Source organism: Panthera onca, chromosome A2, assembly GCF_046562875.1.
Source record: "Panthera onca isolate mPanOnc1 chromosome A2, mPanOnc1 haplotype 2, whole genome shotgun sequence".
Classification (NCBI taxonomy): Eukaryota; Metazoa; Chordata; class Mammalia; order Carnivora; family Felidae; genus Panthera; species Panthera onca.
Window position 1 is genome coordinate 86,211,225 of NC_138340.1, and position 13,272 is coordinate 86,224,496.

At 35.6% G+C, this 13,272-nt stretch overlaps 1 protein-coding gene across 9 annotated transcripts in view; it reads right to left on the bottom strand.

The window, feature by feature from the left end:
- The window catches only part of CACNA2D1 (calcium voltage-gated channel auxiliary subunit alpha2delta 1), a 499,516-nt gene that overhangs the window by 39,906 nt on the left and 446,338 nt on the right, over positions 1 to 13,272 (bottom strand). For 6 of the 9 annotated variants that reach the window (XM_060632338.3, XM_078442515.2, XM_060632343.3 and 3 more), the window contains 4 exons: positions 11,325 to 11,386; positions 7,341 to 7,417; positions 6,044 to 6,064; positions 5,305 to 5,365 (listed from right to left, as the gene is read on the bottom strand). In XM_060632338.3, coding sequence (XP_060488321.1) covers positions 5,305 to 5,365; positions 6,044 to 6,064; positions 7,341 to 7,417; positions 11,325 to 11,386 — 221 coding nt within the window. The remainder of the gene's footprint in view (positions 1 to 5,304; positions 5,366 to 6,043; positions 6,065 to 7,340; positions 7,418 to 11,324; positions 11,387 to 13,272) is intronic. The other 3 variants (XM_060632340.3, XM_060632344.3, XM_078442517.2) reach the window with 2 other exon arrangements.

Genomic DNA, 13,272 nt, shown 5'->3' on the forward strand with positions numbered 1-13,272 from the left:
ATGGGTGCCTGGCCATAAAGATTATGATGGCTACCAGCACCCTTTAGTGCCCACTGCCTTGATTTCAGCTAAGGTATCAGCTCATCACTGCTTATAGTGTCAGTGAAAATGTCAGCATGAAGAAAATGACAAACATCATTTCACAGTGCTACAAAAACACCTTTGACCTGGTGGGTTCTCTGAAAGGGCCTCTGGAACCCATGGGAGAGCCATACTTTGAGAACTGCTATCCTGGTTTGGAAATCGAGAACAAATATCAAGCAACATAAATGTGAGGCTGCCATTATTAAAACGAGGTTCATACAACAGATGAAAAACAGTAAAATGTCAGAACTTCAAAAACAAAAAAAACCCACCAAACTTCTCATTTCATGGAAAATTTTAGTTTAGAGGCTTGGTTTAGAAAGGATGCATGACCTTTACTCGTTTCATTATCGACAAAGCTAAAATGGACTTCTTCCCACAATTAGCATTTAATTATAGATATCACATAGTATTCTTTTTCATTCTATTTCATCTTTGAAATGCCTCTCTCATTTCTGATAAAGAGCAAAAATATTCCATGTTTTACACTTTCATCCCTTTTTTCTTAAATTATTTTTAATGTTTATTTTTGAGAGAGACAGGGTGTGAGTGGGGGAGAGGCAGAGAGAGACAAGTAGACACAGAATCTGAAGCAGGCTCCAGGCTCTGAGCTGTTAGCACTGAGCCTGACCCAGGGCTTGAACCCACAAACTGTGAGATCATGACTTGAGCTGAAGTCGATGCTTAACAGACTGAGCCATACTGGCGCCCCTAGACTTTTCATCCCTTTGACTGCATGTCTTTTAAAGATAGGAGGGGAGCCTGGGTGGCTCAGTTGGATAAGCCTCTGACTTCGGCTCAGGTCATGATCTTGCAGTTCGTGAGTTCAAGCCCCGGGACGGGCTCTGTGCTAACAGCTCGGAGCCTGGAGCCTGCTTCGTATTCTGTGTCTCCTCTTCTCTCTGCCTGTCAATAATAAATAAATGTTAAAAAATAAATTAAAAAAAAATAAAGGTAGGAATAATGCTCCAAGAATTTATATTTTACTGAGAGGTACTGGATAGTCTTCTGAGATTGATCAGCATTTGATAATCAACACACATGCTCAGATGTTGAAAGAGCAAGGAAATTGCCTAATCTGCAAAATGGAATAATACTACTAATTTATTATAGAGTTCACTGGAGCAGTAAATATAATCATTCACGTAAAAGGCTTACTTAACATGTTAGTTGAGGTGGATATTCACTGGTTTGTCCCACAAACTCTAACATTTCTTCCCTTCTCTCATATATACTCCATCCCTAAACACACAGGCACATTCTGCTCTTTCAGTCATCCCACAAGAATGGTACATATGTTAATCCTTGCTGAAGTGAACAATCATTTTGTACAAATTGGGAACCGGAACTAAAAGATATGTTTATCTTTCCTGTGAGTACAGGGACATCTACCATATTTTCCACATTATCTAACAGTAAAGCTCAGAAAGTCAGTCTGTGTGGCCTCCTAGTCAATATTTGGGAGAGATGAATGAAGAAGCTTCCTAGAGACAAAACACAGAACTGAGATGGAATGAGAGTCTTATCAATATAGCACATCTAATTTCAAACTCTTCTTATTCTGTTCTTTTATATTCTCCTTTCTAGCTAAAACTGGTTTTAGCAGTTTAAGACGCTCAGTTACTTATCTTGACAAGTGGTAAGATTGCAGGTATTATTAATAATGATTTTTTAAATATTCTTTACATATTTATAGATTCTACAGGCACCAAATATATTTATTCAGCACCTACTCTGTGTCAGGCAATGGATGTGATGTTGGGTACTGAATAGTAGATAAGTCAAATAGATTGAGTTGTGGTTTTGGGGAAAGTAAATAACATTAAATGGGCCAGTAAAGGAAGTATAGTATTCTATAAAGCAGTCAGCAAAGATGTCTGTCTAATCCAGTGAAAATGGGTAAGGAATTCCTAGATCAAGGAGCTTTGAAGTTGGGGTTTGGGAAGGGGTGGGGTGTGTCTAAGTACAGTCCAAAACAGAAGAGAAAATTAGAGGAGAAGAGGAAAAAAAAACAGCACATGTAGGAACTCAGAGAAGTTTAGTGTGGTTGGAATTTAAAGCAGAGGTTGGCCAACTGTTTGCTGAAGGGCCAGATAATAAATGATTCAGACTCTATGGGTTATGAGATCTATACCACAACTAATCAATTCTGCCTTTGTAGTGAAAGCAGCCACAGACAATTCATCATCCAACAAGTATGGCTGTGTTCTAATAAAACTTTGTATAAAGCAGGCAGTCTATAGGCTGTAATTTGATGGCCCCGGATTTAGTAGAGTCTAAGGACCACACTGTTAACTGGGACCTAGTAAGAACAGTTTAAAGCTGTGATATAAAGTACAGATTATCACCAGGACACTACTGAGCTATTGGTTCATATTTAGCAGACAAGAAACATAATTTTATTCACATTCTAGAAACTCTCTCTAGTTACAGAAATGAGACCAAACTGGAAGGAAAGGGGGATTTGGAGAAGTGGGGAGATTAAGTAGGAAGCAGCTGCACCAGTTTAAGTAAAGAGAAAGCACTGGCCTGAATGAGAACAAAGGCAGCAGAGTTTGGCAGATATACTTGATACTGTAAAATAAATTCTGTTTGACAAGACTTGGTGACTGATTAAAAGTTAGACACAAAGGGAAGGAAGCAAAGACAAATGCTTAGGAGACATTGACTTTGAAACACATTGAAGAGATAGTCTTGTTGTCTTCCATAAACAGGAATGTCTCAAATTGTGTAGGAAGACATTGTTTGATCCTATCTTGTAATGTAATGCCAATAAACCACATATTATGTCTGTTTTGTTTCTAGGCATCATGGCCATCTTGTGGATTTCAAAAGCATTGCCCCAAACTACAGACATCGGATAGATGGGTGGTATGTCTATAGACACAGAATAAGAGACCTTAAGCTAGCACCTTCATGTAAGTGATCTGCAGAAGAAAAGAAGCTCCTTAAAGAGACTGAATATGCAGCCGAGGGAGGGAGGAAGAAAATCAGAACAGCAAGAGGAGGCAAAGAGTACTCAAGAATTGTGGGATGGGCAGTATCAAACACTGAAGGAAATGCAAGGAGGAGAATCTCATGAAGCCAAGAATATGCTTTATTAACAGAGATGTACCTTATATGTATTCCCCATTTTCAAGAAGGACCAAAAATTCAGGTATCCTTAGGATTACATACAAATTAGTTTGAGGGGTGCCTGGGTGGCTCAGTTGGTTAAGCGTCTGATTTTGGTTCAGGTCATGATCTCATGGTTTGTGAGTTCGAGCCTGACGTCAGGCTCTGTGTTGACAGCTCAAAGTGTGGAGCCTGCTTCAGACTGTCTCTCTCCCTTTGCTCCTCCCCTGTTCTCACTCTGTCTCTCTCTTTCTCTCAAAAATAAAGAAACATTAAAATAAATCTTTAAAAATATTAGTCTGAGTTACTCTTTAATTTTATGAGCTGTCTGTGGGTTCCTACAGTAATTTCTTTAAGAAGTATAAAATGTAAGAAATTAGTAATACACAATTCTGAATCTATGTTCTTCAACAGTTTAGCCTAGATTAATAGAATTATGTTAATTTGAATATTATTTTATGTGCCTGCTACAGAGTGTGAATCAAGAACTAAGGAAAGACGAAAAACAAAGCTGGAGGCATCACAATTCTCAACTTCAAGTCATATTATAAACCTGTAGTAATCAAAACAGTATGGCACTGGCACACAGACAAATAGATCAACAGAAAAGAATAGAAAACACAGAAATAAACCCACAACTATATGGCCAATTAATCTTCAACAGAGCAGGACAGAACATCAAATGGAAACAAGACAGTCTCCTCAGCAAATGGCGTTTGGAAAACTGAACCACTTTCTTACACCATACATAAAACTAAATTTAAAAATGTATGAAAGACCTAAATGTGAGACATAAAACCATCAAAATCCTAGAAGAGAACACAGGCAGTAACCTCTTTAACATGGCCCTAGCAACTTCTTTCTAGATAGGTCTCCTGAAGCAAGGGAAACAAAAGCAAAAATAAACTACTGGGACTTCACCAAAATAAAAAGCCTCTGCACAGTGACGGGAGCAATCAACAAAACTAAAAGGTAACCTACAGAATGGGAGAAGATACAATTACTGATACAATTCAACACCTCCCAAAATGAATAATCCAGTTAAAAAATGGGCAGAAGACATGAGTAGACATTTTTTCCAAAGAAGATATTCAGATGGCCAATAGACACATGAAAAGATATTCAATATTACTCATGATCAGGGAAATGCAAATCAAAACTACAATGAGATATGACCTCACACCTGTCAGAATGGCTAAAATCAACAACAAAAGAAACAACAGGTGTTGGTGAGGATGTGGAAAAAGGGGAACCTTCTTACACTGTTGGTGGGAAAACAAATTAGTGCAGACATCTGGAAAAGAGTATGGAGGTTCCTCAAAAATTTAAAAATAGAGCTACCCTACAACCCAGCAATTGCATTACTAGTTATTTACCAAAAGAATTCAAAAATACTCATTCAAAGGGATACACTCACCCCAATTTTTACTGCAGCATTATCTACAATAGTCAAATTATAGAAACAGCTGAAGTGTCCTTCGGCTGATGAATGGATGAAGAAGACGTGGTACATACAGACAAGAGATTAGTCATAAAAAAGAATGAAATCTCATTTGAAACATGGATGGAGCTGAAGAGTATTATGCTAAGCAAAATAAATTCATTAGAGAAAGACACATACCCTATGATTTCATTCTTATGTGGAATTTAAGAAACAAAGGATGAAAAAAGAGAGAGAGAAACCAACCAAGAGACTCTTAAGTATAGAGAAAAAAACTGATGGTTACTAGAAGGGAGATGGGTGGGGCAATGATTCAAATAGATGATGGGGATTACAGAGTAATCTACATCATGTACAGTGTGTTTGTGTGTGTACTCACAAATGCAAATACCCAGCTCTTCATTATTGATGGATACACTGTTATTTCTAATAAGAGCAAAGTCTACATCTGTCTTATTCACTATTGTATGCCTGAATCACAACATTGCTTAGCCTACAGTAGTTGCTTACTGAGCGAATGAATGAATAGAATGAATAGAATACTGTTGCAGTTTTAAATTATTGCTTCCCTTGGCTTCATAATTTGGCATGGGTCTGACTCAGAACTGTTACCAAAGACTTACCTATCCACACAAGGTATAGCAAATATATAAAACAAAACCAACCTTGGTGCTATGAATGTGTAGCCAGATTCTTCAAAATTATCCGGCTTCAGTGTTTCTGAATCTGCAAAGATAACATTACAGGATTAGATAAGCAATCCACAATATGCATCCTGAGTTTCTATGATAGTAGGAAGATAGTAGAATGATAACCTATTGGGGGGGGGGGGGGAAGGTGGTGGTGAAGTACTTGTATCCTAAATTGAAACACATCAATGAATGTAAAGGTTCTCAATACTTCATAATATAATTGCAAAATACCTTTTAATTCCATAACACAAATTACACCAGTTATATCAGAAAAAAATGCTGTCTTAAAAGTTTCCCATTTACTCACCCTACAGTAACCAATCTTTTATATCAATGTTGCTTCAGAGTCATTTCATTTAAAATGTCAACATAATTTTTTTTATCAATATTATGGTAAAGAAAATGATTTCAATAAACTCATCAATGTCTTTAGTGAATTAGTAACATTTTTCATATTAGATGTAAATTAGTAAGAGGAAGCATACAAACACACAAGTATTTACTGCCTCAGAAAAAACCTGAATGTGAAATAGGCTGCATATGAAAACACAAGCATATTCTTTCCCCCTTTTTTGCCGCTAAGGTTTGAGCGATCATGGAGGAAAATCTAGCAGATGAGAAGCACAGAGGATAATATCCAATAGGAACGGAAATATCAGTGGATATGTCAAGTGTACTAAACAAAGAAATTGAGCAACAAGAAAATACTTGCCCTTCATTTTGCCCTTTTTTGCTGTGAAAATCCATCAGAAAGAGAAAGCAGGGAAACAAAAAAAAAAGAGGGTAAAGCAAAGGGGGTCACAAACAATATTTTATTCAATGACTTTCTTGAATAAAAATATTGTGCATAGATCAAAGGTTTATTTATGTACAGCTGTAGTCTGGGAAAAAAAAAGACATCTTTTGAAGACTGGAAGGTATATCCTGTCAATTACTACTAGAGCATCCTCTCTGTACTGTGGTTATTTCAAGGGTCTAGTTTGCAAAGTGTTTAGCGCGGGTGCAATACCGGTGATGTTACCCTCTATTCAGAAGCATTTACCAAACATCAAAGACCAACTAGTCATCCCGTCATTTATCAAGTGAAGTAGTAGCTCATGCAAAGTTGCTGGTTGTCAAAAGACCATCATATCTATCTATCAAGTGAACGTGTAAATATAAAGGTATAAATTAGCATAACGAGGGCGAGGATTGCAGAAAACAAAAGAGAACTGACAAGGGAATGAAAGAAACAGTAGTTTACTTCAGGTCAGATGTAAAAGGTATATATACACATAATGCTTTTTTACTTATCACAACAGCAAATTTAAGTTAGTAGTAGTAAGTGATGTGCAAAGGATATGATGGTCATTTTACTTCACTAAATGTAGTTACCCCAAACAAAGATTAATAAGGACTTTAAATATGCACTAATGTTAATAGTTACTCCACATTCCAAATGATGCTTTAAAAAAATAATTCATTTGAGCTACTGAAGACATTAATTTAGATTATGAGAGGGAAGTTAATTGCCAAGCCAAAGACCAATGCAATTTCATTTATTCAAACAAAGTAGATGTGGAGCACAATATTATTCTTGCCAAATGCAAAAAAAAAAAAAAAAAAAGAAAGAAAGAAAGAAAAAGAAAAAAGAATTAAAAAAAAAAGATAAAGCCTTATTAGCACAGTGCCATGAGTAGAGACTATGCGATGTGAAACATTTTGCACCAGCTAGCAGACCCTCCAAATGACAGCGACAGAGGACACAGCACGGCAATGATTCTATGAGCACAAAGCAAGGCAGGGTAGGATGGTGGGGATGCCAGTGAGACTGGGTACCTGCTCATATTCTATCCACGTAGAATATTTCTTGTTCCTTGCATGTTTGGAATGGGTTAGAATCATTGCTGTAGATTTGGTAGTAACACCTACTAAAATGTATAGGCCTTGGGCATTCTAAAATCTAGACAGATTTATACATCTGATACTACGAGATAAATAGACTCTGGGGTCGCTTTCATAGTACTTACATCTGGCCTGAGTTATTGTCTCTTCTATTTTGGCTTTTATATAGTAAAAACTGTAGGTTGGTAATACCAAGGCCAAACTGCAATAGAAACAAGAGAAGCATAAACACAAACAAACAACTTAAAAAAAAAAAAAAAAGACACATCCAGTTAATGGAAAATCCAAAGATCTTCCTCATGGGAAAGAAGAGACATATTACTGTGACAGGAAAACGCATTCAGTAAGTAGAGTACTTAATTCGGTCTTGCCATCCAGAGTCATCCAGTTCTCTATCTCGTAGGGAATCAGAAGAGACACCAAGGAAAATAAGCTACTAAATGTGCCCATGAATTCACCGAGAAAGAAGTGTGATGTGTACTGTATTTTCAGAAAAGTGTATTGAAATACTTCAAGTGTTTAAAAAGAATATTAAGGTTATGTTTAAAGAAAATAAATATTACACTAACTGCATACCCTTTCATGAAGTATGCATTATGTTAGAGTGCTCTGTAGCAAACATCCACCGTTTAACGATCATAAATGGTATTATCATTTTTACTACGCAATGCATAAACCCATCTGAAACATACCCCTTTGAGGGGTGAAATACTGACCATTTAAGACTCTAGTCTTTAGGCAAATTCCCCAGTGTCTGCTGATAAGAAAATTCAGATTAATTCCTAGCACTAAGAAAGGCTGCCTGCTCATCCTATTGGTTCTTCCTACAGAATATAAAAGGGGTCAGAATATTTGCACAGTATGCAGTTTCAAATAACACAACTGCATATGTGTAATTCTTCCACCCCTGAAATGGCTAATATATTTGTGTAGGACATAACTCATTATTCCATATCCACATTTACAGTTGCGAATAACCTTTGCTATGCTTTAGTACAGAAGGAAACTTAAGAACTAAGGGTGCAAAAAAATGAAGGTACAGGAAGATTCCCTGACCTAAGTATTTTCAAAAAGTGATGCGTGATTAATATGACCAAGTGACTCATTTAGCACTCATTTTTAATACTTAATCTAAAATTTAGCAATGCACAGGAAAAGGTGTGCATTTCTAGGCTTCTGAGTATTTACATGCACTTGCAGATCTTAAGTCACTAAAGCCGCATGTTTCCCAAGCTTTTGAGAATGTGCAACTATAATCTCATTATCTGCTTTTTTTTTATGGACAGTACAGGAGAGGACAAAATATAAAATTCCAGGTTTTCCTTCTTATGAAAATATATGTTAAAAATACAAAGGGGAAAAAAAGCAAGGGTTTATTTCCTACAATTTATTTTTGCAGTCAAGATAGCAAAATGAGTGGATGCTTGTTACCTCCAATTCCCAAATCTTTCTCCTTCATTAAGTAATTCATAGACTATCCTTATGGAGAAAGGTCAGAGAAATAAAATGTTATGTAGATTTAATGAAAATCTACCCATTCATTTTATAGGTAACTTCCTTTAAGTGGAGGGAGAGATTAAAATTAAAATAAGCAGTGAAATTAGTCTGAAAGCAAGATGACCTTTCATGATTCACTTGCCATTTATAAAATGTAGAGTAGAATTACTGAGCATTTGAAGATTGTCTCCTACAAATTCCTCTCAAGGGAAATTAGGACATTTTTATTGCTCCATCAGCATTTATTGCTAAGAGAAACTTCTAATTAAAACCGATAACGTTATATCATGTGGCTGCTGCAGTGTCACTCTCTAAGCTTGGGTTACATCTCATGTACCATAAAAATAGTGTTGAAACTCCTGAGGAACACAGGAGAAGTTTTAAAATTGACATATCAAATATACATTTTATTGGCTGCATGTCTCAGGTTGTTATTAAGAGCTACACCTCATTTTATAGAAAAATAGTTACACTTAATTTAGTTCCATCTCAAGGCAACGGTTATTTCTTCAACCTATAGCCGATAAGATCTTTACCAACATTTTGAGTCAATGATGTTGTCATATGCAGTGTTTGCTGTCTCCCTCCATATAAAATCAACAGACCAAGGCTGCTTTATTTTCTCCTAGGGATTAAAACCTAATAAAGCCAGCAGCCACCAGGTGGATGATAGAGCCCACGCAATATTTTTGTGACTCACATAAACATGGTTAACAGAGTTAAATGGAATGTAACGTACTTTTCAGCTCAATCATTTGTCTCTATGAAACTAAATTCATCATTAAAAAAAAAGCATTCTATTAGAATCATTACTTACTATATTTCAAACTGTAATACCTAAATTACAACAAAGCTTAAGAAGGCATAAATCACTACATGAAATTTGGTACTTCATTCAGTAAATCAAAACATGCCAATTTCCCCCTCCCCCTCTTTATATAGATGTTATATTTTGTTCTCCATTGTTGTTTGTGAATTTATTTGTACAGCGATTCAAGGGAAGCACTTATAATGAAAATAGACCGAATTTGGCCCAAAGACGTAGATTTGGGCAGCAAATGTTTGGAAAACATGACAAAGTGGGCAAGCTGGGGCCACAGAACAGTGACTGCATGAGGAGGGTGGTGAGAGGCATGACAGGCAGGCTGTCTGGGATAGAAACATGAGGTGAGAATATCTGCCTTGGAAGTCCAGATTTAAGTTGGAGTAAAATGGGAAGAGAATAAATGTTTGTGAACAAGGAGCAACATACTCAGAATTGGGGTATCAATCTGGCCACGTTCGGTCCCATCACGGTTTGTGGGAGGGTAAGGGTATGCATGTAGGGGGCATTTGTGAGACTCTTACAAACACATTTAAACAAATTATAATGACAATTTAAAATACCCTCAAAGTATGATTATGACTGCCATCATTGTTGACTCATTGTCAGGGTTACAGGGATAGAGTTTTTCTAACTTAAAATTTGTTCGTGTAAGAAAAAAGGAAGAGAGCACATTCCCACACAGTGAAGAGGAGATAAACTGAAGGATCAGGTGTTAAAAAAATCATCTATCTCAGCGCTATTAGAGTGTGCTCCACAGACCTGGCTCATTTGCAAACTATTCCCAGCTCAGGACCAGTTAAGTAGAGAAATTGAGAGTAAACATTTAGAAAACTTTTCAGTAATATGACAGACTAACTTTATGTCTGTAAAATCTATTAATAAAAACTTCAAGCTTGAATTTTAAAACCTTCTTAAAAGTTGACTTAGTAAATAATTGTTGTTTTGTTCTACATAAGTGTGGGTATGTCAAAAATAGCATCAGAAACCGTGATCTATGTGACTGTACAGTGAGCCAGGAATTGAAATCTTATAGGACTGAGAGGAAGATGATGTAAGATTCAGAGAGAGGGATTTTAGGGAAGAGGAAGAGAGAATGAGTAACAAGGAAATATCCATAACAACCTCAGGATTATGAGCCTGTAGGATGTAGGACCACAGGGAAAGCCATGACCTCAGAGAAGAGTTACACGAAGAAAGCGAAGGAAATGCTCAGCTAGTGAAGAATGGAGAATTTTCAAGACACTACAGGGTATTAGCCTGTCCAATTTTCCAACGCTCAGTCCATTGGTGTGATCGGGATATTACAGACTTGTCACTAGGGAAGGTAAATTACCAACTGAGCATTTTATATCAGATCATACTTTGAGGTGGTTTTATTTTTATGTTAATTTGAAAAAGGTAAGTAATGTAAACTAACTGAATTTAAATGAGGAAATCAGCGGAAGTGATGACTACAAATGACTAGGGCATTTTGTCAACATGTATTACTGCTAACAGCAATATATACAAATAAATCAAATAGATTTATATCACATATGTGTTCATTTCCAAATTTTATATTCCTAGCTTTTTTCCATCTTTTCCATTTTGAAAAATCAGAAGCTCTAATTTTAATACATTTCTGCATTGGGAAAAATAACTTTTCTGCTTTAATTACAATGAAAATGGTTTATGAAAATGCAAGGACTTAATATTCATCTATTATGAAAATTGCTACTAAAAATAGGTGAAAGACACAGAACTGAATACTCTGGTATACGATGCATATTTAAATCCAGTTAATTACCTGTAATCTGTGCCATTCACAGGAGTCCATGTATATGTCCTGTTCCCTTTGTCAATGTATCTCTAGAAAAAAAGTTTGATATGGTTGTTATCACCTTATAAATTCTATGTGAGTTCATATAAAAAGCAGAACGCTAAAATCTATTTATAAATACTGTGGTCATTCCAAACCTTCCTTCACAAATGTCTGCTCTAGTCTACATTTATTTGTTCTGTTAAGGGTGTGTGTGTGTGTGTGTGTGTGTGTGTGTGTGTGTGTGTGTGTGTCTGTGTGTAAAGCAAAATTTTAGCACAAACATAAACATCTGCATCATAACTTTTAAAGTCTTTTTAGTGCAAAATATTAGTAATTCATGCTGAATTATAAACCTCAAAACATTGGAAACATTTTCTAAAATACAATTTTAATAATAAAATAGGACTAGGATATGTTAAAGAAGCCTCAGATATTTCCATAGTAGACAGCATTTATAAGAAACTGGTAATATCAGGACAGCAATGTACTGTTTGTACATCCAAATGTATGATTAGGATATTATCATTCTTATCAAGCCATTATTACAGTATTTAGCATAAGAGACGAATTACTTAGTACCACTGAAGGTTAGAAAAAAAAAAATGAAATCCACCAGGGAAAGGAAGTACAGAGCAAAATAACTTGATGGATATAGAATCGTTCATAGGTCACTATGGAATACTAGTAAAGAAATTATCATTCTTTCTTCCATTAGGTATAGTGATGGCTATTATGCATCTTTACATTTGTTTTAGTTATCTCCAGCTTTATTATCCTCATCAGAACAGTAATATTCACTGAAATGTTACTTGGTGTTCGGCAATACACTAATCACTTTAAAATCACTATCAAATTTAACTGACCGCTGGACTAAATACTATTATTTTCTATAATTTATTGATGAAATAAAAGTATCTAAGTCTTAAAACTTAATTTGGGAGAATAAAGTAAATGTATAATGCCAGATTCATTTTGTAACAACCATTCATGTTGTCTCCATACATCAAATATTCCTATGATTTACTGTATGTGTGTAGAGGACAGAGGCAGGAAGAACAGGAATTATGAGGTTTTTAGACTAGTAAAATTCTTAAAAAAAAATAATGTTCACATATTTCATATTAGTGATAAAAAATATGGCAAAAAATATGGCAAACTAGGAAAATATCAAGGTGACTCAAAACAAACAAAATTAATGTATAACTTGAGGATAGAATGTGTAGGTCAAAGAGTTCTCATTGGCAGAACGACATGTGCCAACATGGAAGAGTTGGCACAATTGTTGAATGGTTTACATCTTTCCTCGAGGAGTAAGCGGGTCACGAGTATGGCTAAAGTCTAAGTAAAGAGAATCGACATTTCAACAATGACTGCAATCGATATACACCTCCTCCTGTCTTCTGGTACTGGGGACTCCTAACAGTATTAAGTGAGAAAAGCCACCTGCTAATGAATGATCCCATTTGGATCCTAGCTCCACCCTAGACAAAGATCTGCTGAGGAATTCAAGAAATGTATACATTTAAAAAGGATAACAATGTGAGGAAAAGGATGTAAGTTATATACATACACTTAAATTTCCAGGCTCCAAAGCCTCTGGATTCCATATATTTTTTAAATACTCAAATATGTGAATGTCTGTGTATTTACTCCACATGTGACTGATAATGGATAGACACACTGCTCATATACATAGTTCCTCCACATCAGTATCAAACAATATGAGTTTATTACTTATTTGTACCAGTGATTTATGGGTATAGTTGGGTTATCTCTTGATTTAGTTTCAGATTTAAATGCAAGGCAATTATAAAATGCATAAATAGTGATGGAAGATACACCAAAAAAAAAAAAAGTAAATAACTAAAACACCAAACAAAATAATATATGGAACCCAACAATTAGAAGATCTGCATGTAGATATCATATAACA